Consider the following 22,684-nt stretch of genomic DNA (forward strand, 5'->3'; position numbering starts at 1 on the left):
GGTGGGTGATATGGCCCGCCACCTCACGGTGGGACAGAGGGTGGGCTCTGAGCCGGAGGAGCTGTGATCTGACCACTGGACTTGCTGATTTTAAGTCACTTAGAGTCACGGGACTGGTTCTTCCATCTTCTCCGAATGGGAATGGACCTGAAGCTCCCATGGGGTTTGTGCTCAGCCCTTCACAGGCGTTTAGACTCTGTCTCTTATGATGCCTTTGACACTGAAGGACTTGCAATTGTGTTGGGAAAGGGCAGTAAATAACCAGAGAGCAGATGAGTGAATGCTGCTAAATGCCTACTTTCATTTCTTGTGATCCCAGCGCCATGCCTGGGAGGAGGCCGTTTCCTCTCGCGAACAGAGAGGGAAACTGCGGCTCAGAGGAGAGTGCTGGGCTGCTCCAGCGTCACGTGGCTGGCAGGGGCAGGGCTGGGGGACGCAGCCAAGGCGATGGCGTGGTGCCCGAGGTTGTCGCCACTGCTCAGGGGGGCGCCGGGCGGTTGGTGAGGACACGGGCAGTTAGCTGTGCCGTGGCGTGGCAGGGGTGGGGCTTGGTCCAGCTGCTGGCCGGCGGCAGGCGCCCTTTTGAAGGTCACTGCAGAGCTGACAGACTTCTCTCACAAGATCGACCTGCAGAAGATGCTTTTGCTGTTGTCATTCGTCACAAAGCCTTGGGAGGGAGGTGGCTGAAGACAGTGAAGTTCTGAGGCAGGACTTAAGTGATCTGCCCATGCCCCACAGCCCCGAGTTACACCAAGTCTAAGATGCCCTTGACGTTCAGATACTTATTAGTTTATGTGCCACCATGAAGGGGAAACAGCCGAGATGAGGAAGGTAAGAGGAGAGGCCTGTGAAGATCCGCTGCGACACCGAGGGCCAGCTGTGCGTGGCGTAGGGTGCGTGGCGAGCGGTGCCGTGTGTCTGCCGTGTAGGACACGGTGGCAAATGGCTTGTGAGCCTTGACTTTGGCTTTGGATACAGAGAGGACCAGTGCCTCCTTGGAGAATGTGAACTGGAAGCTGGTGCTCCTGCAAGGTGGAGGTCGGAGTTCCTGCTGCCAGCCGGGTGCAGAAAAACCCGAAGCTGAGAGCTGGGTGTCCAGCGACTCAGTGTGATCGCCCGCTGGGCCAGAGGGAGCAGCAAACCCCAGTCCTCCTGGGAGAACCCCCCTTGGTTCCGTCTGCACGGACAGTGGCTGACTGCGCGGGTCCGTCTGCTGTAAGACACATTCTGACTTCAGGGGAGAGTGTCTTGGAATCGGAGAAAGACTTGGGGACACACACGGGTCCCGGGAATCCCAGGTAGAGGCCCTCCCCTCCTCCCGGGCGCCTCTCCGCCTTGCTCCTCGAGGCCACGGCAGAACCGACAGCCCCTCAGTGCTGCTTTCCGTCAGCACCGCTGCACTTGGGCACCGAACGTGCCCAAAGAGCCGGCCGGGGCTTCTCCATGCTCACCCGCCAGGGCCCTGTGCAGAGGTGCTCATCTCTGTGCACCGGTCTGCATGCCCCAGAGGCCCAAGCTGCTTTTTACAGTTAGAGCTGGATGTTAACGCTCCATTCCTGGGCACAGCACCAACATTGGCGTCATGGACAGGCAGGCAGGAGGCAGCAGGAGGCCTTTGGGAATCCGGGGATCGCCCCGGGCGAGCGGGGCTGACGGCGTGAGCCCGGCGCGTGGAGTTTTTCTGTTGCGCACGGTGCCCCTCCCTGCGGTGCCTTGTTCCCCCACATGTTCTCCAAGAGGGCGAGCAGATACACCGCCACCCTTTCACCCCGAGAAGCTCGAAACCAAAAGGACCGCTGCGTGGTTGGGAAATTAACTAAACCTCAAACATCTTCTGAAGGCAAGCCTCTTAAATTACCACAGTCCTTTCATTTAGAGACTTCAGTTTAACGACGTCGCTCACAGATGGGAAAGCCAGGCAAACCAGGGGGAAGCCTACTTGTGCATGGCCCGTTTCAAGGTTAAGTTTAGAGCTCAGTCACAGGAGGCCTTTGCATTTGAACCTGATTGGAGCTTGAGTTAGTGAGGACAAAGTCACTGCTAACGTCCAGAATCCTTTTCTTATTATCTTTGTGTAGCATTTACAAATCCTCACGCTTTTCAGTGGGAAAAGATGATTCCATGCTCTACGGGTGTGGTCCGTGGGGACAGGGACCCCAGCCCTGGGCCTTCCTTGTGTCCGTGTGATGTTGCGCAGTGGGGGCTACCAGTCTGGGTAACTCTAGCCAGGTGGCATACCCTGACCTAGTCTGTGTCCCCTCCTCCAGGCGCTCGAGTACAACATTTTCGAAGGCATGGAGTGCCGCGGCTCTCCCCTGGTGGTCATCAGCCAGGGCAAGATCGTCCTGGAAGACGGCACCCTTCACGTCACCGAAGGCTCTGGGCGCTACATCCCCCGAAAGCCCTTCCCTGATTTTGTTTACAAGCGTATCAAGGCGAGGAGCAGGGTGAGTAGCTCTGATCTTACGAACTGCTTTGTCATGGACGCCGTTCAGTTTTGTAAACCCTTCGAAGCACTTTGAGTTAGAATACTGAGATGAGTGTGAGGATTCAGAGAAAAGGAAAACATGGTGTGTCTCCCTCTGGAGTCCAGAATGCTGGCGGAGGAGCCGGGAGTGTCCGCAGCCGCCAGCACGAAGGGAGACCACACCGGGTGTGGCACTGAGGTTCAGAGTGGGGAACCGCTGCCCTGGGGTCCTAGGGGATAGCGATGTGGGGAGAGGGCGTTCCGAGATGGGTCTCGGAGGTTAAGTAGAAGTTTGACAAGGCAGAGAAGGGAGATGAGGGAATTACGTAGAGAGAATGTCACGCGCGTGGAAAGTCTGCGGTGTGTCCAGCACACGGGCTGGTCTCCTGGGGGCTGCGAGGCCCGGACAGACGGAGTTGTCGGGGGGTTCCGGGAGAGCGCGGCTGGAAGGAACGTCTGGGGCCAGATCGCAACATGAGGCCAGATCCTTTTCATAATGTGTTGGGAGTCCTCTAGGTTTAAGTGGAGGTGCTTTGAGGGAGACTAGTTAGTTTTTATAGAGAAACCAGTTCCCCACGACCCACCTTGGCGGGTCATCGGCCTGGGGTGATGGGGCTGGCCCATGCTGACATTTGTCCCTGCGTCACCTTCCTTCCCTAAGTTTCACAGGCCTCTGTCCCCTCCCCATCGGGAGGTCGCCAGGGAGGTGTCCTCTGTGAATGTGTCCTGATCGAGGGGCTCTTGTGTTCTGCAGCTGGCGGAGCTGAGAGGGGTTCCTCGCGGCCTGTACGACGGGCCTGTGTGCGAGGTGTCTGTGACGCCCAAGACGGTCACCCCAGCCTCGTCCGCCAAGACGTCTCCGGCCAAGCAGCAGGCCCCACCTGTCCGGAACCTGCACCAGTCTGGATTCAGCTTGTCTGGTAGGTTGTGGTTTGGGGAGGGCCCAGCTCTGCAGGGGGCCGGGGATTCAGGGGTCACTGTTGTAGGAGAAGCAGCGGAAGCGAATGATACTCCCATTTTTCCCAAAATGGGACATACTGACATCACCAGAGATGTGATTCACAGCCCATGACCATCTGGGTTTCAGGATCTTGACATCAGTTTATATGACATGTAATACCCAATAGATTGCATTAAGAGGACATTTTTTTTTTCTGTGTATTATGGAATCCTAAAAAAAGGATGTGGTATTTCAGTGCAGTTGACCCCTGAACGACATGGGTTTGAACTGTGCAGCTCCACTTACATGCGGGTTTTTTTTTCAATAAATACAGCTGGCCCTTCCCATCTGGGATTCAACCAAATGCGAATCAAAAACAATATTTTCTCATTCCCAGTCGCAGATTCCAATGCAAATCAAAGATAATGTTTTTGGTCCACGTTTGGTTGAATCCACAGATGCGAAGGGCCAGCTGTAATTAAGTTTTCGGGGAGTCGCGGGTGGTTGGTGCCCCTGCCCCTGCGTTGTTCCAGGGTCAGCTGTGGGTGGTCGTAGTTCAGTGTACGGAGCTTCAACAGCTCAACCTCGTAGTCCAGGTGCTTGCCAGCTGTGCCTCAGCCTTCTCATCTATAGAGTGGGTATAAAAGTAATAGCTGCCGTATGAGGCTGAAATGAGGGAATGAATATGCATGTAAAGTGCTTAGGGCAGAGCCATTTGAGAATTTTTAGCTATTTGCTTGGATAAAACATGTGCTGTCAGGGACGATGAGAGGGAAGGGTCAAGATTTTAGAGCCTCCTCCCTTGAAACTTACTCTTTGTTTGGCCTGTGGCCAGAACCCTTCCACCTCCAGCTCCCTGAGCTGCAGACCCGGATCTGCACCTGGAGCGTTAAAACAGTTAGTCTGATCGTTTTTATTCTTGTCAGATATGCTGGTTTTTAGAACGTTGCCATATATGCCGTGTACAGATTCCCCATGTTTAAAAAATTTAAAAATAACGAGCCGTAGTTTTGTCATGAAGTAAAATGGACATAACGCTGTCTGTGCTGCCTTATGTCCCCAGGCCGTTCAGACGGGAGGAGCCGTCCTTCCCGCCCCTTCGATGAGACAGGCAGATGAGTGGCGTCCAGGGGGTGTGACGCCAGGCAGAGGGCTGCAGCGTCACAGGAGGCCCCTCGGGCTGCACACGGCAGGGACCGGCTGAAAGCCCGAAACACAGTGTGTTTCAGACATAGTGTGACATTTCCAGGTAGCGGATCCTACTGGCTTCTGCGGGGACTGTGTTAACACCGTCTCTGCCTTCGGCCGCCTCAAGCGCGTGCCTTCCCTGCAGTTGAAGCTCTCAGTGAGGCTTTGAGAGGACAGGGAGGGCCTGGCCCTTGTGCCCCCGAGCTGTGTTATTTCGCGGTAAAGCAGGAGCTCCTGAAACTCTGTTTTTGACCCTCACCCCTCTCTCTCCCCAGGGGCCCAGATCGATGACAACGTTCCCCGTCGCACCACCCAGCGCATCGTGGCGCCCCCTGGTGGCCGTGCCAACATCACCAGCCTGGGCTAGAGTTCCAGGGCCTGTTCCACTGGGGTTGGGGATGGGGGATGGGACACCTGAGGACATTCTGAGACTTCCTTCCTTCCTTCCTTCTTCTTCTTCTTCTTTTTTTTTTTAAGAGCCTGTGATAGTTACTGTGGGGCAGCCAGTTCACGGGGCTCCCTCATGGGCCCCGCACTCCGTCCCTCACCCGGAGTCACTGATTTTGCTCACCCACTTCCCTGCACATCTGCAAACCTCACACCACGTCTCTCCACCCACCCCTTCCATGGGACCACATCCAACACTCAGACATGCGAGACAGCAAATCGCCACGAGGGTGTGTTCCACCCCCACCTCTGTACTTGGCATCTTCCTTTTCGTTGCGAGGGAAGATAAAGTGAAATGCCCAGAGCTGCCTTTTTCATTTTAAATTAAAAAAACCCCAACAAAACCTTTTTGTTTGTGGGGCTAGGGAGGGGTGGGTCAGGGAGGGGAAGTTTCTTTCTTTTTTTTAAATTCTACATCGGAAAGCCTAATTCAAAATTACTACAAGGGGTTTGAACTGGACGTCCTGATGATGCAACTGTGCAGCCACCAAGCTGACTCAGGGTGGTCGGCAAACTCGTCGCGCCCCCGGCCCCCGGGAGGGTCCCGAGTGTTCACGTCGCCAGCTGCAGCCTTCTGGGTCCACTGGTGGTAAAGGGCAGGTGCTCTTTTCAGCCTAGGTTTTGCTGCGGATTAAATCTTTGGAGGATGCTCTTTTCCTCGCTTTACCGCCCTCCCTCCCCCATATCTCTCTAGCTTTTAATTCATTTCACAGCTATTTCTTTCTTTGTGTTCCTCCGGCCCTTGTCTCTGAGACACTGTTTCCTCTCCTTCTCCCACTGCCTTTCAAATGACCAGGTCTACCCGTCCACTGTGGTCACAGAACCTGCCTAGGAGGATGTGAGCTTTGCCACCACATCCGTAGTCACCTGCTGTCCTTGGCCCTGTGAGACTGGTGCTCCCCGCCCACCGTCACGAGGATACGCGTGCGAGTTTGAGCCTCTGCCCAGGTGCAGGGAAGGCCGAGGTGCCCACCCATACTGTCCCGCATGGGCCCAGAAAGACCCTGAGACAGCCCAGAGAGGTGGCAGAGGTCTGAGGCTGCAGAGCCTGAGAGTTCTTCCTTCGAGCAGTGCTAACTGGTCAGACACATTCAAATCTGGAAATTGAGCCTGAAGACCCAAGTGAGCCCACCAGCCCTTCGAGCCAGTCACCAGCTCAGAGTTGTTGAGCTGGTGGGGGTCTGGCTCCAAGACCCTCCTGCGTCCTGGCTTAAGTATCTTTTGGGGTTCCAGGACATACTGGGATTTCTCACTTTGGGGAGAAAATACTTTTTTTCTTGTCCCCATTATTTTTCAAAAGATACCACACAATATAGGAAGGCCTTTTAAATTCAGAAAATTCTTGGAAGAGCGGACTTGAAGTCCATTTTCCTTTGCGAGAGGAAACAGCTGTTAAATGAGCGATATGTCACATCAGAGCTGTTATAGGGAGAAGACCTGGCAAATCCAGCACGGGCCCCTTAGAGACCGAAGGTGATCTGTGTCAACATCGTCCCCTCCTTGTTTCAGTGACCCTCGCCACGAGCTGCCTTTGTGACTGTCCTTGTCTGTGCTGATCTGCGTTGCATCTCCTTCTGGGTGTGTTTACAGGTTCTCCTGAGCAGTGTTCTGTCCGCAGGCTTCTAGGAAACCACATCTGCTTCTGTAACGTGCAACACGAAAAAGGGCCATTCCATCATTCCATGCGTGTCTCCACACATTTTGCCTTTGGGGTTATGGTTTGGGTTTATTTTTTGTCGTCGTCGTTGTTTATTTGTTATTTGAGAAAGAAATTGCACTTGTAAAGAATAATTGGTTAACTTAATATATTTGCTTTTTTTTTTTTTTTCACCTGCACTTAGAAAAAATTTGAACCAGTTGGAAAAAAATTTTTTTTTGTTTCAATTCTAAGAAACACTTGCAGCTCTTCAGTGTTCACTTGAGTCTTCCTGCTTTTCCTGTACCAGGTCATGGTCATTTCGGTTACTTGGATTGTTTTCCTAAAGCGACCTACAACCTGAAGATTTCCACAGGCTGTGTAAGCATGTTTCCCGTTGGCTTGCTTTGTGTGTCTGTCCAATGAATGTCAAATGTAAATGCTAAACTACATCGACAGTGCTCAGAACTGAATAACTGCAGTGACTTGATGCTCTAAAACCGTGTAGGCTTTAATAATAGATGGTTTGAACCCTTGGAATTGTGATTGTGACCCGTGAGTGGAGGAGCTCGTTGCTAAGGCCGACTCATCATCGCGTGTGTAGCCAGAAGAGTACCTTTGTTTTGTAACCACTGTCTTAATGGCAAAATACTGATGGTAAAAAAAACCAAACAAACCAAGTCTCGTGTTTATTATTCCTTAAGAACGCTGTGTTATATTACCATGGAACGCCTAATAAAGCAAAATGTGGTGGTTTCACGGCTGTGTCTGTTGAGATGTTCAAGAGGCAGCTGCTGGCCGGGCCTTCCCACGAGCCGGCCTTCCTGAAGCGTTCTTGGTGACTGTCCCCACCCAAGAGTTTCAGTGTGTGTCCAGGTTGTCATAATGTTCAGGCCACCGAGGCTCGTTCCCAGCAGAGCTCTGCAGGGTGGCGCTGGGTGTCAGAAACCCAGGCTGTATCTTCGAGAGGCCCCGGGGCCATGGAGTCCAGCTGCAACCCTTACGTTGACATGGAAAGTGGCTGGGGCCACCTGGGTTAGTGCGGGTCACCTCTGGGCTCCCTGCATCCTTACGGCTGGGACATCCTCGAGCTCCCTGGGGATGTGCTGGTTTGCATCGGAAGCCCAGTCCAGGAGCTTGCGGGCGACCCAGACAGCACCCATTCTTCCCCCGAGCGGGTGCCGCATGCACGTCGGGGCGGCAGTGCTGGACGCTCCGTCCCACGGCCCCTGCAGGTGGCTCCGGCGTCACTGGTTCTGAAAACATGGAATGAAGAGAGTGGGTGCTGGGGGCTCCCCGCGCCCATCCTGAGGCCGACGTAGTCTCCCTTTCTCTTTATTTTCTGTCCCTCCCTGTCCAAACAGGATATCAGATGATTTACAAAAATACATATACTATACCAAGGTTGTATAAACAGTATTTGGGCAAAGGGAAAATGAGAATGGGAAAAACAAGATAAGGCCTGGGCTGGTGCACACGCCTGCCGAGAGGCGGGGACGCTGAGAGGGGCTCTGAACGCCCAGCGGCAGGCACAGAACCGGGGACGTGGCCCCAGCTGGTAGGGCATGCACAGCGACCAGGAGATAAGTACGTCCTTTAGGAGAAATACAGAGGTTTCTGGTCCTCAGTCCCGAGGACAAGTGTGGGGACCCGGTCACCGGTGTTGGGGTCTAGGCCGGCTCCTACGCTGCCCTCATGCGTCCTTGTGATCAGGGAACTTCGAAGCTGCCGCGGGGCGGGGCGAATGGCGCCCGCGCCCAGGCCCACAGCGCCCCCTAGATCCCTGTGACTCCACCCGACACCCAGACTTCCCGCTCTTACGTGTGGACACGCTGGCCACATTCCAAGTGTTGCCTGCCCTTGGCGGACACTGCGAGGGCTGCGCAGCCGCCGTGAGTCCGGCCCTGCGGGCTTGGGGCCGTTTGAGCTGAGAATTGCAGGAGGACGGCCAGAGAGTGGGGCCACAGGCTGCCCTGTGGAGCTGGGATACAACCGGTCTGATTTAATCGGAAGACATTTAAGGGCCTCCTGGAAAGGTAAGTGGGACGCCCATCCTTCAGGAAGGATCTCCGTCTCCTGTGGCCTCGAGTCCGCCCCCTGGGCTGGTGTCTGCCCCTCATATCCTGTGGGAGAAGGCAGCGCTAGGCCTCTCCCATCAACTGAGATGCGGTGAAGCTCTATTGCTGATCAGGGGTGTGTCTCCCAAAGCTTTCTGAACGTCCGTGGCCCTTTCTCTCCCTGCAGGGTAGAGGCGGCGCTCTTACTCAGCCTCCCTCCTGCTTTAGGTCCCAGTCAGATGCGGTGCAGCGCAGGGGATGGGAAGGAAGGGCAGGAACCGTCGCAAACAGTGTGCTAAGTGTCTCTGGGGAAGCGATAGGTGAAGACCGATGTCTGCAGAGGTTGTCGGGCTGCGGACACCATGAAACTGTGAGCCCCCAAACAGCCTTGACTGTCAAATGGAACTGTCTGTTGGTGAAGGTCTCATTGATACCAGCTAACATTTATTACGTGCCAGGTACCGCTCTGAAGGCACGTCACATAAAAACTCAGTTCATGTTTGCAGCAACCTGGAATAATTTATGCTGTTGTACAAATGAGACAGACGAGCAGAGTGAAGCACCTGCTCAGAACCAGGCTTAGACCCCGCAGGGTCTGGCGCCATCCTTCAGTGGCTGTTATCCTACCACTGGTGAGAAGGCTCCCCCTTGGGAGGGCGTGGCGGGCAGAGAGGGGAAGTACGGGAGTACATCGAGCAGACTTACGAGCGAAACTGGGCAGGTGAGCTCGGCAGAAAAGAACACAGTGATCTCGTGAGGCCAACACGAATTTGGAGATGCGTGGGATCTAGGGAAGATGTGAGGGGTCCAGGAAGCACACAACCAGGAGAAAAATGGTTTAGGGAAGGACAAAAAGTGCAAAGGAAGACAATAAAAATTCGAGTGCATTAAGTTTTATATACAAGATTTGGGGAGATCGTGTTGATTTGGCAAAAAATTGCATGTCTATATGCACATAGACAATTTTTACAAGAATATCACAAACGTGAATAAAATAACACCTATTGAAAATGTTTTGAAAAGGAACAAGGGACCTAGTCGTGTAAGTACGTTGTCATTTCATGAGGATTTGATGTCAGGACAGAGCGGGTGTTGTCGGGAAGCCTTCTGGAGCACAGGACATTTACATCAAAGTGGCTCACTCAGCTGCAGTTTCTTCCAGCAAATTCCAGCGTGGCTGACGGAGGCCAGGAGTCTCTCCGAAGTGTCTTCCCTCTAAGGGGTAACACAGTGACCCTGACCCCTCCCATCCTCCGAGGCTGCCCCCTGAGCACGTGCCTTCTGTGCTGGCAGGCGGGAAGACGGGGGGCAGGGGGTGGGTAGGCCTGGGGACAGGCTCAGTGTGCTTCCCATTGGCCAGAGCTCATTGCATGCCCCGCCACTGACTGGGGGAGTGTGGGTTTCCTGTGTCCCCAGGATGACAAGGAACAATGTGGTTAACACGGGGCACTCTCTCTGCCACACGAGGGAAGAGGTTGTTCCCCAAAGGAAAACTGGGGCGACAGATGTAGAAGAGGGATGGAAAACACCATTGATTTCACTGCCCTGGATTAATTACAGGATTATTTCCAAATCCCAAATGTCTCTCCACGAGAGGACAATCTTACCACTTTTATCTTAAGAAAAATGGGAAGTTGCCAAAGCGTGGCAGCTACTTGCGTTGGGCTCTGTGGATTCTTGCTGCATCTCTGATCTCTTGGTGACGACCTCGGCTCTCAACGCAGCTGTCCTCGGTGCCCGACTTAAGTTCCCTCCATGGGGCGCTTACTTGGCCGGAGAAAAGGGCAGCGTGGCCGGGGCGGTACCGACACACCTCCACGGTCTCCCTCTGCCTGGCAGTTTGTGGAGAGGTGGATCCCACACCAAACCCAGGTGCAATAGAAAGGGATCGCATGAGGCCTCAGTCTAGAGTGGAAGGCAGACTTGTAAACAGAAACTTGTGATTAGGCTTGTGCCAGAACCGCAAACCACAAGATACACAAGCAAGAGGGTGCAGCTCATTGAGGGGGTGGGAAAGATTCCACAAAGAATTCACGGGTCTCGCAAAAAGAGCGGAGACGTGTGCTGCTGCCAAGCCGTCGCCCAGACCCGCGCCCTCTGCCGCTCGGCCAGGCTCCTTTCCAAGGGTCTGCGTGGGATCCCTCACGAGAACTCTGATGGACACTGTGTCAGGACCAAGTTGACCTGGTGTCTTATTTTTCTAGTCCTGCTGCCCATTGCTGAAGTTTTCTGTCTGTGCTTAGTGACTCATTTGCAAATGGGATATGAGGCCACTTGCTGAAATGTTACAATGTTCACGAAGGGTCGCTGCACTGGAATTACTACCCCTCCTCCTCCGTCTTCACCGTCTCCACGCCCCACCCTTCGGCTCAGTACCCGCCCATTCCAGACTCAGACGAGCTGTCCTTTGCCTGATTACCATTAAATGCAGGCTTCCAGTTCAATGTGGGGTCTTGTGTGCGGTCGCCATGCCCTTTTCCTTCTGGAGCCTCAGTGCACCAAGTATTTGGTGAGGAATGGGCTCTAACGGGTGAGGAATTGCGCTCTGGCAGGTTGCACAGGCCTCCCACTAGGTGGCAGCAGTGCACAAGCTGAGTGAGAGCAAGGCGAAAGCGCCAGAAAAGAGGCAGAATCAGCACTTCAGTCAGCGAAGAACCCATTCCTGAGCGAGCGCCCAGCCAGTAACCCAGGGACTTGGGCCACGTTCTGTGAATGAGGGGACTGACCGACGACTCTGAGCTTGCAGGGTTACGCATTAATACAAAGTGGGTGTGTAGATTTAACAAGAGTCACTAAAGAAGTGGATCACTGGGGCCAAGTCTCAGATCGCCCCTGGTCCCGCCAGCACCGCAGGACAGGGCTCTGCACGTCCCCTGGCAGCTGGTCCTGGCTGCATGCTGATGTCCTGTGAAGATGGACAGAGATTTCCTCCACTCCACGCCCATCATTTACATCTGAGGTAAGTGTGGTACATTTGTGACATTGAGTGAAGCAATACCGATACATGATTAACAATGGAAGCCCACACTTTACTCCTATTCCCTTAGTCTTTACCTATTGTCCTTCTTCTGATCTGGGATCCCACCCGGAACTCTACCACCATCTCTGCAGACCCCTCCTGGGCGGACATTGTCTCAGGCGGTCCTTGTGTTGGATGGTCGACCCCAGGGTTTTGAGGAGCACAGGCCAGGTATTATGAGGACTGCCGCTCCGCAGGGACAGACGGGGCGCCTTTCTCGTGACTGCAGGGGGCCTGGGTTCGGGAGATGACCAGAGAGGTCAAGCGCCATTCCCATCACTTTGTATCCGTCTCAGCCTATCAAGGGTACGGACTGTCGATACGACCTCCCTGCGTTTCCCCGGTTTCTCATGGCAAACTAGTACTTTTTCCTCCTTTACGTCCTGTGCCCTCCGGAAGGAAGTCCCTGTGCAGTTTCCACCTCAGCAGCAGAGAGCTGTGCTCCTCTTCTCTGACAGTGGAGGACCGAGGTCTTCCATTTTTGTCACTAGTATTTTGTGTTTTTGATGCTATTTTAATGAGACTGTCTTATACATTTTAATCTCCAGTTATTTGTTGTTAGTGTTTGGAAATACAGTTGACCTTTGTGTATGGATTTTGCAATCTTGCTAATCTGGCCCATTTGTTCTGTAGCTTTCTGCAGCTCCCACTGGGTTTTCTACCCGGACAACCGGTCTGTCTGCAAACAAGAACAATTTGATTTCTTTTCTGTTAAACCTGGGTGCCTTTATTTTTTTAATGCCTTATTACACTGACTGGAACCTCTCATACCAAGCCTAATAGAAGCAGAAAGAACAGAAATCCTTCTGATCCTGATCAGTAGTTTACTGTTAAATGTGATGCTACCTCTAAGGGTTTTTTTTGAATAGGTATCTTTGTAAGATTGAGGAAGCTCCCTTGTATTCCTTGTTTGCTGAGAGTCTTTTTAAAAAAGATCAGGAATAGATGTTGAAGTTTTTCAAATGCCTTTTCTTTGTTTATTAAGATGACCATATACTTTTTATTTTTACATTTGTTAATAGGGTGAATTAATAGATTGATTTTCAAATGTTCAATGAACCTTGCATTTCTGGAATAAACTGCTTTTGGTCATGAGGATTCATTATCCTCCATTACATTTTTTGGTTCAATTTGCTAAACTTTTATTTAGAATTTTTATATCTATGTCCATGAAGAATATTGGTCTAAGTTTTCTTTACTTGCAACGTCTTTGGTTTAGTACCTGTGTAATGTTGACTTCACATAATAAGTTGTGAAGTGCTCTCAGTTTTCTGAAAGAACTTGTGTAGGATTGATATCATTTTTTTCTTTAAATGTTTGTTAGAATTCATCATTGAAGCCACTTAGGCTTGGAGTTATTCTTGTGGGAATATTTTAAACTATCAATCCAACTTCTTTAATAGGTATATTAATATTAAGGTTCTTTCTTTCTTTTTAAATATGCTTTGGAAATTTGTGTCTTTCAAGGAATTTATCTATTTTATCTGAGTTGTTGAATTTATGCCAAACGTTATGTTCACAATCTTCTATTATTATTTTTTTATTATCTGTCATGTGCAAATAATGACAGTTTACTTCTTTCTTGCCAATTTGGATGCCTTTTATCCCTTTTCCTTGCCTGCCTGCTGTGGCTCGGACTTCTAGTGTTTAGTGAACAAGAGGCACGAAAGCAGATCCCTGTCTTGTTCCTCATCTTAAGGGAAACGCTTTTGTTAATCCTCGGTACCAGAAACCCTTATATACAAGCATAGGCACCTGATTTTTCAAAAAGTCACTTTGGAGCAGAGAGGATAAGTAATTACTATTATTACTTTTTTAAAATCAATCAAAATTATACTTTATCAGATCATCAAAAAATATATGTATTTTTGGGTGTGCTGCAGAATTTTAGTAATTAGTGTATGTCTGCCATGAGATGAAAAAGGTTGAAAATTGCTGGTATAAACTTAGGCAAATTTTTAAAACTTTTTATGCTTCAGTTTCCTACTCTATAAAATACCTCATTTTATTATTTATTGTTATGACAGTTAAATGGGAAAACACATGCCAAGTGCTCAGAACAGAGCCTAGCACTAAATAAATGCTAATTCTTGATTTTTTTAAAAGGTGCCGAGAAGTCAAATGTCTAATTCAAAGTTACCTTCTCCAGAAGCCTTTTATTAACCAAGGACCCTGCTTTGATTAGTCCCATAGTGACCAAAATCCCTACCTCAGAAACTGACACAAATAATAAAAGTAAATAATAGAAAGTGCATGAGTAAGGCTATTGGGACAGACAGTCTTCTTGAATCAAACAGGTAAAAAGCCAGCTATGCTTTTCCGGGAGGTTTGCTCCCCAATTAACAGCCAGTCCGGACTGAAAGGGACTGTGACCACTCAGGGCTGGGATGACTCTCAGGCCCGGTCGGGGCCCAGGGCCTGCACCCCCACACCACCCGGCCCGGGCCGCGGGCGCTCGCGCGCCTTTCCTGCTCCCTCAGCACAGTGGCCCCAGCGACGGTCCCTGCCACCCCCGCGATCATAAAGCCCCAGCCCCTGCCCCAACACTTCACCTCTTTTCCTCATATATTTTTTATGGAGCTGTAATTCACATACTATAAAATTCGCCCATTTAAAGCGTACAATTCGGCGGGTTGAGATATATTCATAAAGTGGCGCAGCTATCACTGCTGATGTCAGAATATCTTAATCACCCCGAAGAGGCACTCTGTGCCCGCGAGCGCGCACCCGCTCTCCCCGCGCGCGTCCCAGAGGGCACGGCTCTCCTCCCGCTCCTCTGACCCTGCCGCTCCGGGGCGGCGGGCGCGGGCGCGAGCCTGCGCGGGCGCGAGCCTGCGCGGCCCGGCCTGTGCCTGGCTTCCTCTCCGAGAGTGTTCTCGGCGTTCGTCCGGGTTGCGGTGTGTCGTCAGAACCGCACCCTTTGTGTGTCTGGCTAACACCCCGCGGCCTGGGTGTATCGCACTTCGCTTACCCATTCATCTGCTGACGAGCTTTTGGGTTGTTTCCACTTCGGGGCTGTTAGGAATGAATAACGTTCATTTGCGTACGAGTTTTTGTGTGGACATGTTTTCAATTTACCTAGCAGCAAAATTTCTGAGTCTATGGGACCTTTATGTTTGAGCTTTTGAGGGGTGCTGTTTGCTTAGTAATCGCAGCATTTTACACGCCTACCAGCAGAGGACCCCCGCTTCTCCAGGTCCTGCGCGAGACTCGATGCTGTCCTCCGGTTCATAGCCGTCCCGGTGTGTGAAGTCCTGTCTCACTGTGGTTTCGGTGTGCGTTTCTGCTACTAGCCTACGTTCGTGGTACAGTCTTCCCTGTAAGTCAGCGGGGCGACTGCTCCGCTCGCTGCCTGTGGAGCAGCCTGGCACCAAGGAACAGAGTCACACGAGGGAACGATGCTATTCACGCAGCTTTTATTGAATGTAGGTTCGCTTTAAGTAGACCATCAACATACATTAATATCCGACTCACACCCTAACAATCCAAGAGAATTATAACATACCCACACAGCAATCAATGGGAAATAACACAGCGTCTCAGTCTGCAAGTCCAGGGGACAGCAGGGTGGACAAGGAGTCATCAGTGTCTTGCAAGGAAGGACTTCCTGAGCCAAGTGGGCAGCAGGGTGGAGGAAGTCCTCAGTCCGGCAGGGCAGAGTCTCTGGCGGCCGATGCCAAGGGTCAGCGCGACATGGAGCAGTGCTCTGGGGTGTGGAGCTCGGCTGCCTGGATCCCACCTCAGTTATACCTTGAAAGTGGCGTACCCCACCCTTCTGGGTCTTTTTAATAAATGTCTTGGCACCCTGATGGCAAGTAGGGAATGTGCCCAGGAGCCTACGGGTGGTCCCACTCCACAGACACAGCTGTTCTGATCACATGTGCAGATATCTTGGATGTGTCCCCTTGACAGGTGTGTCTAGCGTGACTTAGGCAGTTTCCCTCTTGAACCAAAGTGTCAAGGCTGACTGGCAGCCCTCTTGGTTGACATGAGTGACTCCATTTTGTTTTACATACTTTACGCTATCTTGACCAGACCAACACCATTTTATCGGTTCTGCTCTCCCACAATTTCCCTAATAATTCGTGACATCAGGCATTTTTTTCATGTGCCTCTGGCCATTTGTGTATCTCCCTTGGGGAAATGGGTCCTGCTGTGGTTCCCAGAACTGTCCCCACTGATGCTGCTGTTGCTATGGTAACAGTGACACTACTGGAGACCCTCACCGCCGGCTGCTGCTTCCTGAGCCAGAACCACAGAGAGAGACTGTTCAGTCTCAGGCCTCCTGCTTCCCCACCAGCGCCGCCTCTCAGGCTTCCCTGAAAGGCAGCTGGCTAGGTAGTCTGGGAGACGCCAGGTGGGGACTTCGAGCCCCCAGCATGACAGAGGAGCGACAGAGGGCAGCTGCAACACTGAGTGCCAGCCGACAGCCTCTGACTCTCACCTCGTGGTCCTACTGCTCTAACTAGGGGGGTCTGGGGACGATATTCCCGTGACCGGACACCTTGGGGACAGCTGTGGACACAGCAGGAGGCGGCATTGCCTCTGCTCCCTCCTGTCCCCATGGACGGACCCGAGAGCAAAGTCAGAAAGTAGCTGCAGAAGCTGTTTTCTGGAAAGCCTTCGGGAACACAGAGCAGGGAGGCCCAGGGACAGGGCGCAGCAAATCTGGAGGGATGGGGAGAGCTGGAATGCGTGCCCATGCCGAACCTCCCGGGAGCGTGGAAGGCCACACGGACAGCCTGCTTTGGCTGCAAGGTGCAAGTCTGAGAGTCGGAGCCTTGACCCGAAGGGACCCAAGCTGCCCGGCCATGAATGCCAGGGCTGTGTCAGAGCAAGCCAGAGCCACCTACTAACCACAGCACAGGGGGTCAGTGGAGAGATGCATGATCGCCGAGCGCAGGAGCCTCATCTCCTCCCTCAAATGCCCGTGAGAGCCGGAGCTCAACGCTCGGACTCCTTGAAGTGGGGGTTCCCGGGAGTCGGGAGCTGTTGGCCTGGAGTGGGTGCTCGTGGATCATCCCCTGTCCCCCGGCGCTCCTTCCCTCCTCCCCAGGCAGCCCAAGACCACAGCCCCGGAGGGAGAGCCCGCCCTGCCCCTGCCCGTGCCTGGGCACCTGCCACTCTTGCATCTGCTCGCCCTCTGCTGCCTCGGCGCCCCGCGAGAGGATTCCTGGGACGGCCTGGCCCGTGTCCCTCTCAGTGCAGGAAGCACATGAGACACGGGCACGAGTGGCTCCTGCTTCCCGCCCAGGTCCTCCGCTGTGGGGGGCTGGCTGAGCAGCCCCCGCTGCAGGTGCTGGAGCCAGCAGCAGGGCGCCACATGCGCAGGTGTCCTGCGGTCCAGCGGACGCCGCAGCAGGTGGCCAGACAGAGGCTGCCTTGCAGGTCCCTGGCCCAGGAGGGGCCAGTTGGCATGAGGAGATGCAGACCCAGAGGCTGCGGGGTACACTCCTGAGGGCAGGGGCTGGGGGGGGCCAGATGCCAGCCAGGCCAAGCCTTCCTTGCGCCAGCGCACAGTCTCTGGAGAGGCCGCCCTGGAGCCCCACGGAGGAGCCAGAATTGGGATGCCCGCCCAGAGAAAGCCTGCCACTCTTGTAAGCCAGTGTTAGCCAAGAGCAAACTAGGGCAATTCAATTTAAAAATAGTTTTTGAGTCCTGGCCGCTGTGGCTCAGTAGATTGAATGCCAGCCTGGGAACCAAAGTGTTGCCGGTTCGATTCCCAGTCAGGGCACATGTCTGAGTTGTGGGCCAGGTCCCCAGTAGTGGGGTGCGCAAAAGGCAACCGTATGTTGATGTTTTTCTTCTCTTCCTCCCTTCCTTACCCTCTCTCTCTAAAAATAAATAAAATATTTTAAAATAATTTCTTTAAAAAAATTTTTTTTACTGTTCAAATACATTTGTCTCCATTTTCCCGCCGCCACTTTCCCCTGCCCCACCCACCCCCACCTCCCACCCTCAGTCCTCCCCCACTTTGGCTTTGTCCGTGGGTCCTTTATACTTGTTACTTGATTTGACGCTTCCCCTTCTTTTCCGTTATCCCCCCCCCTCCCCTCTCGTTACTGTCGGTTTCTTTTTTCTTTCAATGTTGCTGGTTATATTTTCCTTACTTGTTTGTTTTGTTGATTAGGTTCCACTCATAGGTGAGATCATATGGAATTTGTCTTTCGCCCCCTGGCTTATTTCACTCAGCATAATGCTCTCCAGTTCCATCCATGCTGTCGCGAAGGGTAGGAGCTCATTCTTCCTTTCTGCTCCATAGTGTTCCATTGTGTGAAGGTACCAGAGTGTTTTGATCCCCTCATTTACTGATGGGCACTTAGGCTGCTTCCAGCACTTGGCTATTGGAAATTGTGCTGCTATGAACATTGGGGTGCACAGGTTCTTTTGAATTGGTGTTTTGGGATTATTAGGGTATAATCCCAGCAGTGGAAAGGTGGTTCTATTTTTAGTTTTTTGAGGAAACTCCACACTGTTTTCCACAGTGGCTGCACCAGTCTGCATTCCCTCCAACAGTGCACTAGGGTTCCCTTTCCTCCACACCCTCGCCAGCACTTGTTGTTTGTTGATTTGTTTATGGTGGCCATTCTGGGTATGAGGTGGTATCTCATTGAGGTTTTAATTTGCATTTCTCTGATGGCTAGTGATGCTGAGCATCCTTTCCTGTGTCTCTGGGCCCTGTGTATGTCCTCCTCAGAGAAGAGTCTGTTCAGCTCCTTTGCCCATTTTTTAATTGGATCGTCTGTCTTCCTGGAGTGGAGTCGAGTGAGTTCTTTATATATTTTGGAGATCAAACCCCTGTCTGAGGTATCACTGGCAAATATATTTTCTCATACGGTTTGTTCTCTTTTCATTTTGCTGATGTTTTCTTTAGCTGTGCAGAAACTTCTCATTTTGATGAAGTCCCAATTGTTTATTCTTTTCTTTATGTCCCTTGCTTTAGGGGACATATTGGTGAAAATATTGCTGCGTGGGATATCTGAGAGTTTCCTGTCTATGTTCTCTTCTAGGACTTTGATGGTGTCGCGACTTATATTTAAGTCTTTTATCCATCTTGAGTTTATTAAAATATATAAATAAAACCTTTAAAAAATAGTTTTTGATCCTCTTCTCTAACTTCCCTTCCCTCTATGCCCCACCCACGGGCCTGAAAACAACAGAGACAAAAGGGGGAGGAGGCAGGAAAAGGAGAAGTGGAGAAGGAGGAGACCGTGCCGCTCCCCCTGCTATGGGTCCTTTTTAGGGGCTTCTTATATCCCCCCAAACTCACACGTGGAAATTCTCACCTCCCAGACCTCAGAATGTGACGTGGAGCTAGGGCCCCCACAGACATCACCCAGGCAGAGTGAGGTCGCTAGGGTGCACCTCGAGCCACCCCGAAGGGTGCCCCGTGAGGAGGGGAGACGAGGTCACAGACTCGCACGGAGGGAAGGCCCGGCGAGGGCGCAGGGGGGAGGCGGCCGTCCACAAGCCGCGGGAGAGGCCTCAGGAGGCCCCGGGACCCCTTGGTCTCAGACTCTCAGCCTCCAGGATTTTGAGAATATAAATGTCAGTGTTTCCCGCCACCGGTGCGCAGTGCTTCATATGACAACCCCAGCCGACTTATTCAGTCCCCGAGCCGCAGGCCCCCGCACGCAAGGAAGGCGGAGGGTGGAGCTCGGGCGCGCGTCGGCCGTGGGGCCGGCCCTTCCCATTGGGACTGTAGGCTGTAGCTTTTAAGATGAGACTTGGTCTAGGTCCGGAAAGCAGCTTAAGTGCTACAGGCTCTGCAGGAGATACCGTCAAAGGGCTGGAAGGCGACCACAGAGCAGCTTCGGAGGAGACGCTGTCCCCTGTTCAGACCCCACACATGCAGCCTGTGCTGTGAACCCGCTGCACTTAGAAGAGCTGAGTGTCTTTCTGTTCCGAGTCTGTCTTCTCTAATTCTATCTTTTCAGAAGTCTCTTTGCTCAATTTTTCTGATTCCCAAAATTATTTAAAAGAGAAAAAAGTCTTTGAAAGATCACGACTTTAAAGAGCCGAATGTTTCTACGTCATTGCTGAAGTTTTAGTGTTTACTCACCGTAGGAAAAACTGGCCTTCGCATCTCCTGACTGGTTGCCACTCAGCCTGAAGCGCCGTCCCAGGGACGAGTCGCCCGTGTGGCCCGGAGGGCGGCGCACCCCCAGCCACGGAAGCGGCGGCGCGGCTCCGCGCCGTCAGCCCCAGCGCGGTCCCTCGGTGGCACATATCCCAGCCAAAGGAGCTACTGATTCTGGTAAACCTTTTACAGGGAGAGGAGATCTTGTTGGGAGACACTGAATAACTCTCCCAGCCAAAATAAAAATTAAGGAGCCACAGCAAAGGGAAGGCGGACCCCAGGGGCGCAGGGAGCAGGGATGCCTGGCTGTTTCTCTGTGTGTGGCGCTCCCGGGGTTCAGCTCCAGGGACGTCCGACACTGCGCTTCTCTGTTCCGACACCTGCAACATGTTGTCACTGAGCCTTAATGACGGAGGCCATCCCGACACACGCTGCAACCTGGTAGGACCTCAAAGACACGACGCCTAGTGCAACAAGCCAGACGCAAAAGGACGGACACCGGAGGATCCCAGGTACCTAATGTGGGATTATAGTGAGACAGTAGTGGCTTGTTGCCCGCACTCCCGCGGGCTGGCCCTGCAGCCGGGGGCCCGGACCCTGCGTACCTCCTCCACGGCGGCCAGACCGAGTCCGTGTACAGCAGAAAAAAGCATCCAAATCTGAAAGGCCACCGCGAAGAAGGCACGACCTCCTAGGACAGGGGAAACGGCTGTGGCTCAGGGCTGGCCCAGGGCTGGCCCCGAGCTGGTCCCGCCGTGGCAACCCTGCAGGGCCCTGCTGTCGCACCTCCCCTTCCAGTGGGGCGTCCGGCGAAAGGGGGACTCCCGTGGCCAAGGAGGGAAATCTAGAATTTTCACAGAGACCCAATTTTCTGCATTTGACTCCTGTAAAGGGGAGTCGAGGGACTGGGTGGAAAACATACACACGGGTAGTTACAGAGCACTCAGAGGATGTAGGCAAAGCGTAGGGCATACAGTCAATAGTGTCGCAGCAACAGCGCGCGGTGCCAGGCGGGCCCTGGGAATGTCAGGGACCACAGCGTGAAGTGTATATATGATTGTCTGACCACCGTGCTGTACACCTGAAACTAATACAAAATAAAATGGGAAACAGAAAGCACCGCGGAGCCCCTGAAGATTCCTGCGCCGTGTGGCCAGCTGCCCCAGACAGCGGTGAGGAAGGCGAGAGGCTTCTCCAGCTGAAACTCACGCCGCTGATTCTGTTGTGCCAAGACCAGCTACCCTGCACCCCGAAGCACGAGCAGGCACCTTACGGGTTCGACTCACCACTTCGAAGTTAGATGATCACGCACAGAAGAAATTTATTCAACTCATAGGAGAGTGTACTGCAAGGCCACAAGTGTGCTTGCCATCAAAGCAGACAGGTGCCTTTCAAAGAGACAGAATTTTGAGTATGCAATGTATGTGCTAACAGTTTTATACCAGGAGGCTTGGAAAACTGAGGGATGGGAGGAAAATAAGACTAAAGCAGACATGGAGGAGTATATACGGACAAACAGCTCCTCAAAAAAATATCCTGGAAACGCTTCTCCAAATTAAAGCCTCAGAGAAAAACCTGGCAGTAGTAAATCAAGACAAGCTCCTTGGTGCTGAAGAGGCTGAAGACTGGAGCTGGTGTCAGCCTTCAGGACGACGGGACGATGAGAACGCCCTTCTCAGTGCAGAGAACCAGCGAGGAGCCTGTTAAATCTGACAAGGATTATGCAGAAAAATGTGCTTGATTTATTAATTGTATGACCTATGAGTAATTGTTATCTAATTTGATATAGAGTTGAAAATGTTAAAAAAAAAACCATTGTTTTACTTCTGAGTTAAAATTATTCCTTTCATACTAATGCACAATGGCAATGATTATTTACAAATTTTCTTATTTTTACTCTGGGGCAATTAGGCTAATTAGATCTTTGTGATTTCTTGGGGTTCTAAAATGTTTGGACTTTATTTCTACCATAACAACTTTAGAATTTAAACACATATAAAATATGTATCTCATATATAGCTATTGTATCACCTGCTACATTTGTTTCCCTACACATTAGGCTGTGGAATGCTTCTGAGCTATAACTGAGGTCACGTGGGAAGCGGGGCGCAGAACGCAGACCACCACTGCGAGTCAGTGCTTTGCTTGTGTGACTGCTGCCTACCCAGTGCTTCTCGCAGACTCCAAGCCTGACTAGACACAGGTCCCAGGGAGTATTTTCTAACCCGAAAAGTTGATTCCATCCCTCTATTTTGGAGTCACTTTATATTGATTCAATTCTGTTTAGCATCTTACTTTCTATTCTCTGGGGCTTGTTTCTCCAAATCCAGGCTCGCGGAGAAGTGGACATGAGGTTAATTGGTATTTGTCTCTCAATTCCTCAATTACAGTTCAGGAAAGAGATGAGGAATACAGACCTTGAGTTTAAAAGGAGTAAATGGCAAAGTGAGAAACATGCCATTCCATTCTGTGACAAGGAAACAAGGAAACATTCCATTCTGTGTAGCTGTTAATTCAGCATTTTTAACCTAAATCATTTCTTAACCCTCCCAAACTTGTCCACAGTGATTAATTTAAAATCAAAATAAAGGAATTATTGAGTTTTCAAAAAAAAAAAATTAGTGAGTTAGTGCGATCGACCCCGGCTGGTGTGGCTCAGTGGAGGGAGCACCGGCCTGCGAGCCAAAGGGTCGCCGGTTGGACTCCCAGTCAGGGCACAGGCCTGGGTTGCGGGCCAGGTCCCCCGCTGGGGGCGTTTAAGGGGCAACCACACATCGGTGTTTCTCTCCTTCTCTTTCTCCCTCCCTTCCCCTCTCTCTAAAAATAAATGAATTAAAAAAATAGTGAGAT

General features: G+C 52.0%; 1 protein-coding gene and 1 pseudogene across 2 annotated transcripts in view; both read left to right on the plus strand.

The window, feature by feature from the left end:
- DPYSL2 (dihydropyrimidinase like 2) overlaps positions 1-7,354 on the plus strand; it is a 103,635-nt gene extending 96,281 nt beyond the window's left edge. For both annotated transcript variants that reach the window (XM_054578995.1, XM_054578996.1), the window contains exons 12-14: positions 2,268-2,447; positions 3,222-3,387; positions 4,871-7,354. In XM_054578995.1, the coding sequence (XP_054434970.1) occupies positions 2,268-2,447; positions 3,222-3,387; positions 4,871-4,962 (438 nt within the window). In that variant the 3' untranslated portion in view covers positions 4,963-7,354. The remainder of the gene's footprint in view (positions 1-2,267; positions 2,448-3,221; positions 3,388-4,870) is intronic.
- Positions 7,355-20,240: 12,886 nt separating this feature from the next.
- Positions 20,241-21,591, plus strand: LOC129074934 (28S ribosomal protein S35, mitochondrial-like; annotated as a pseudogene).
- The last annotated feature ends 1,093 nt before the right edge of the window (positions 21,592-22,684 follow it).

This window comes from Pteronotus mesoamericanus, unplaced genomic scaffold (genome assembly GCF_021234165.1).
Source record: "Pteronotus mesoamericanus isolate MK-2021 breed Mesoamerican mustached bat unplaced genomic scaffold, CSHL_Meso_final contig_502, whole genome shotgun sequence".
In the NCBI taxonomy this organism is placed as follows: domain Eukaryota; kingdom Metazoa; phylum Chordata; class Mammalia; order Chiroptera; family Mormoopidae; genus Pteronotus; species Pteronotus mesoamericanus.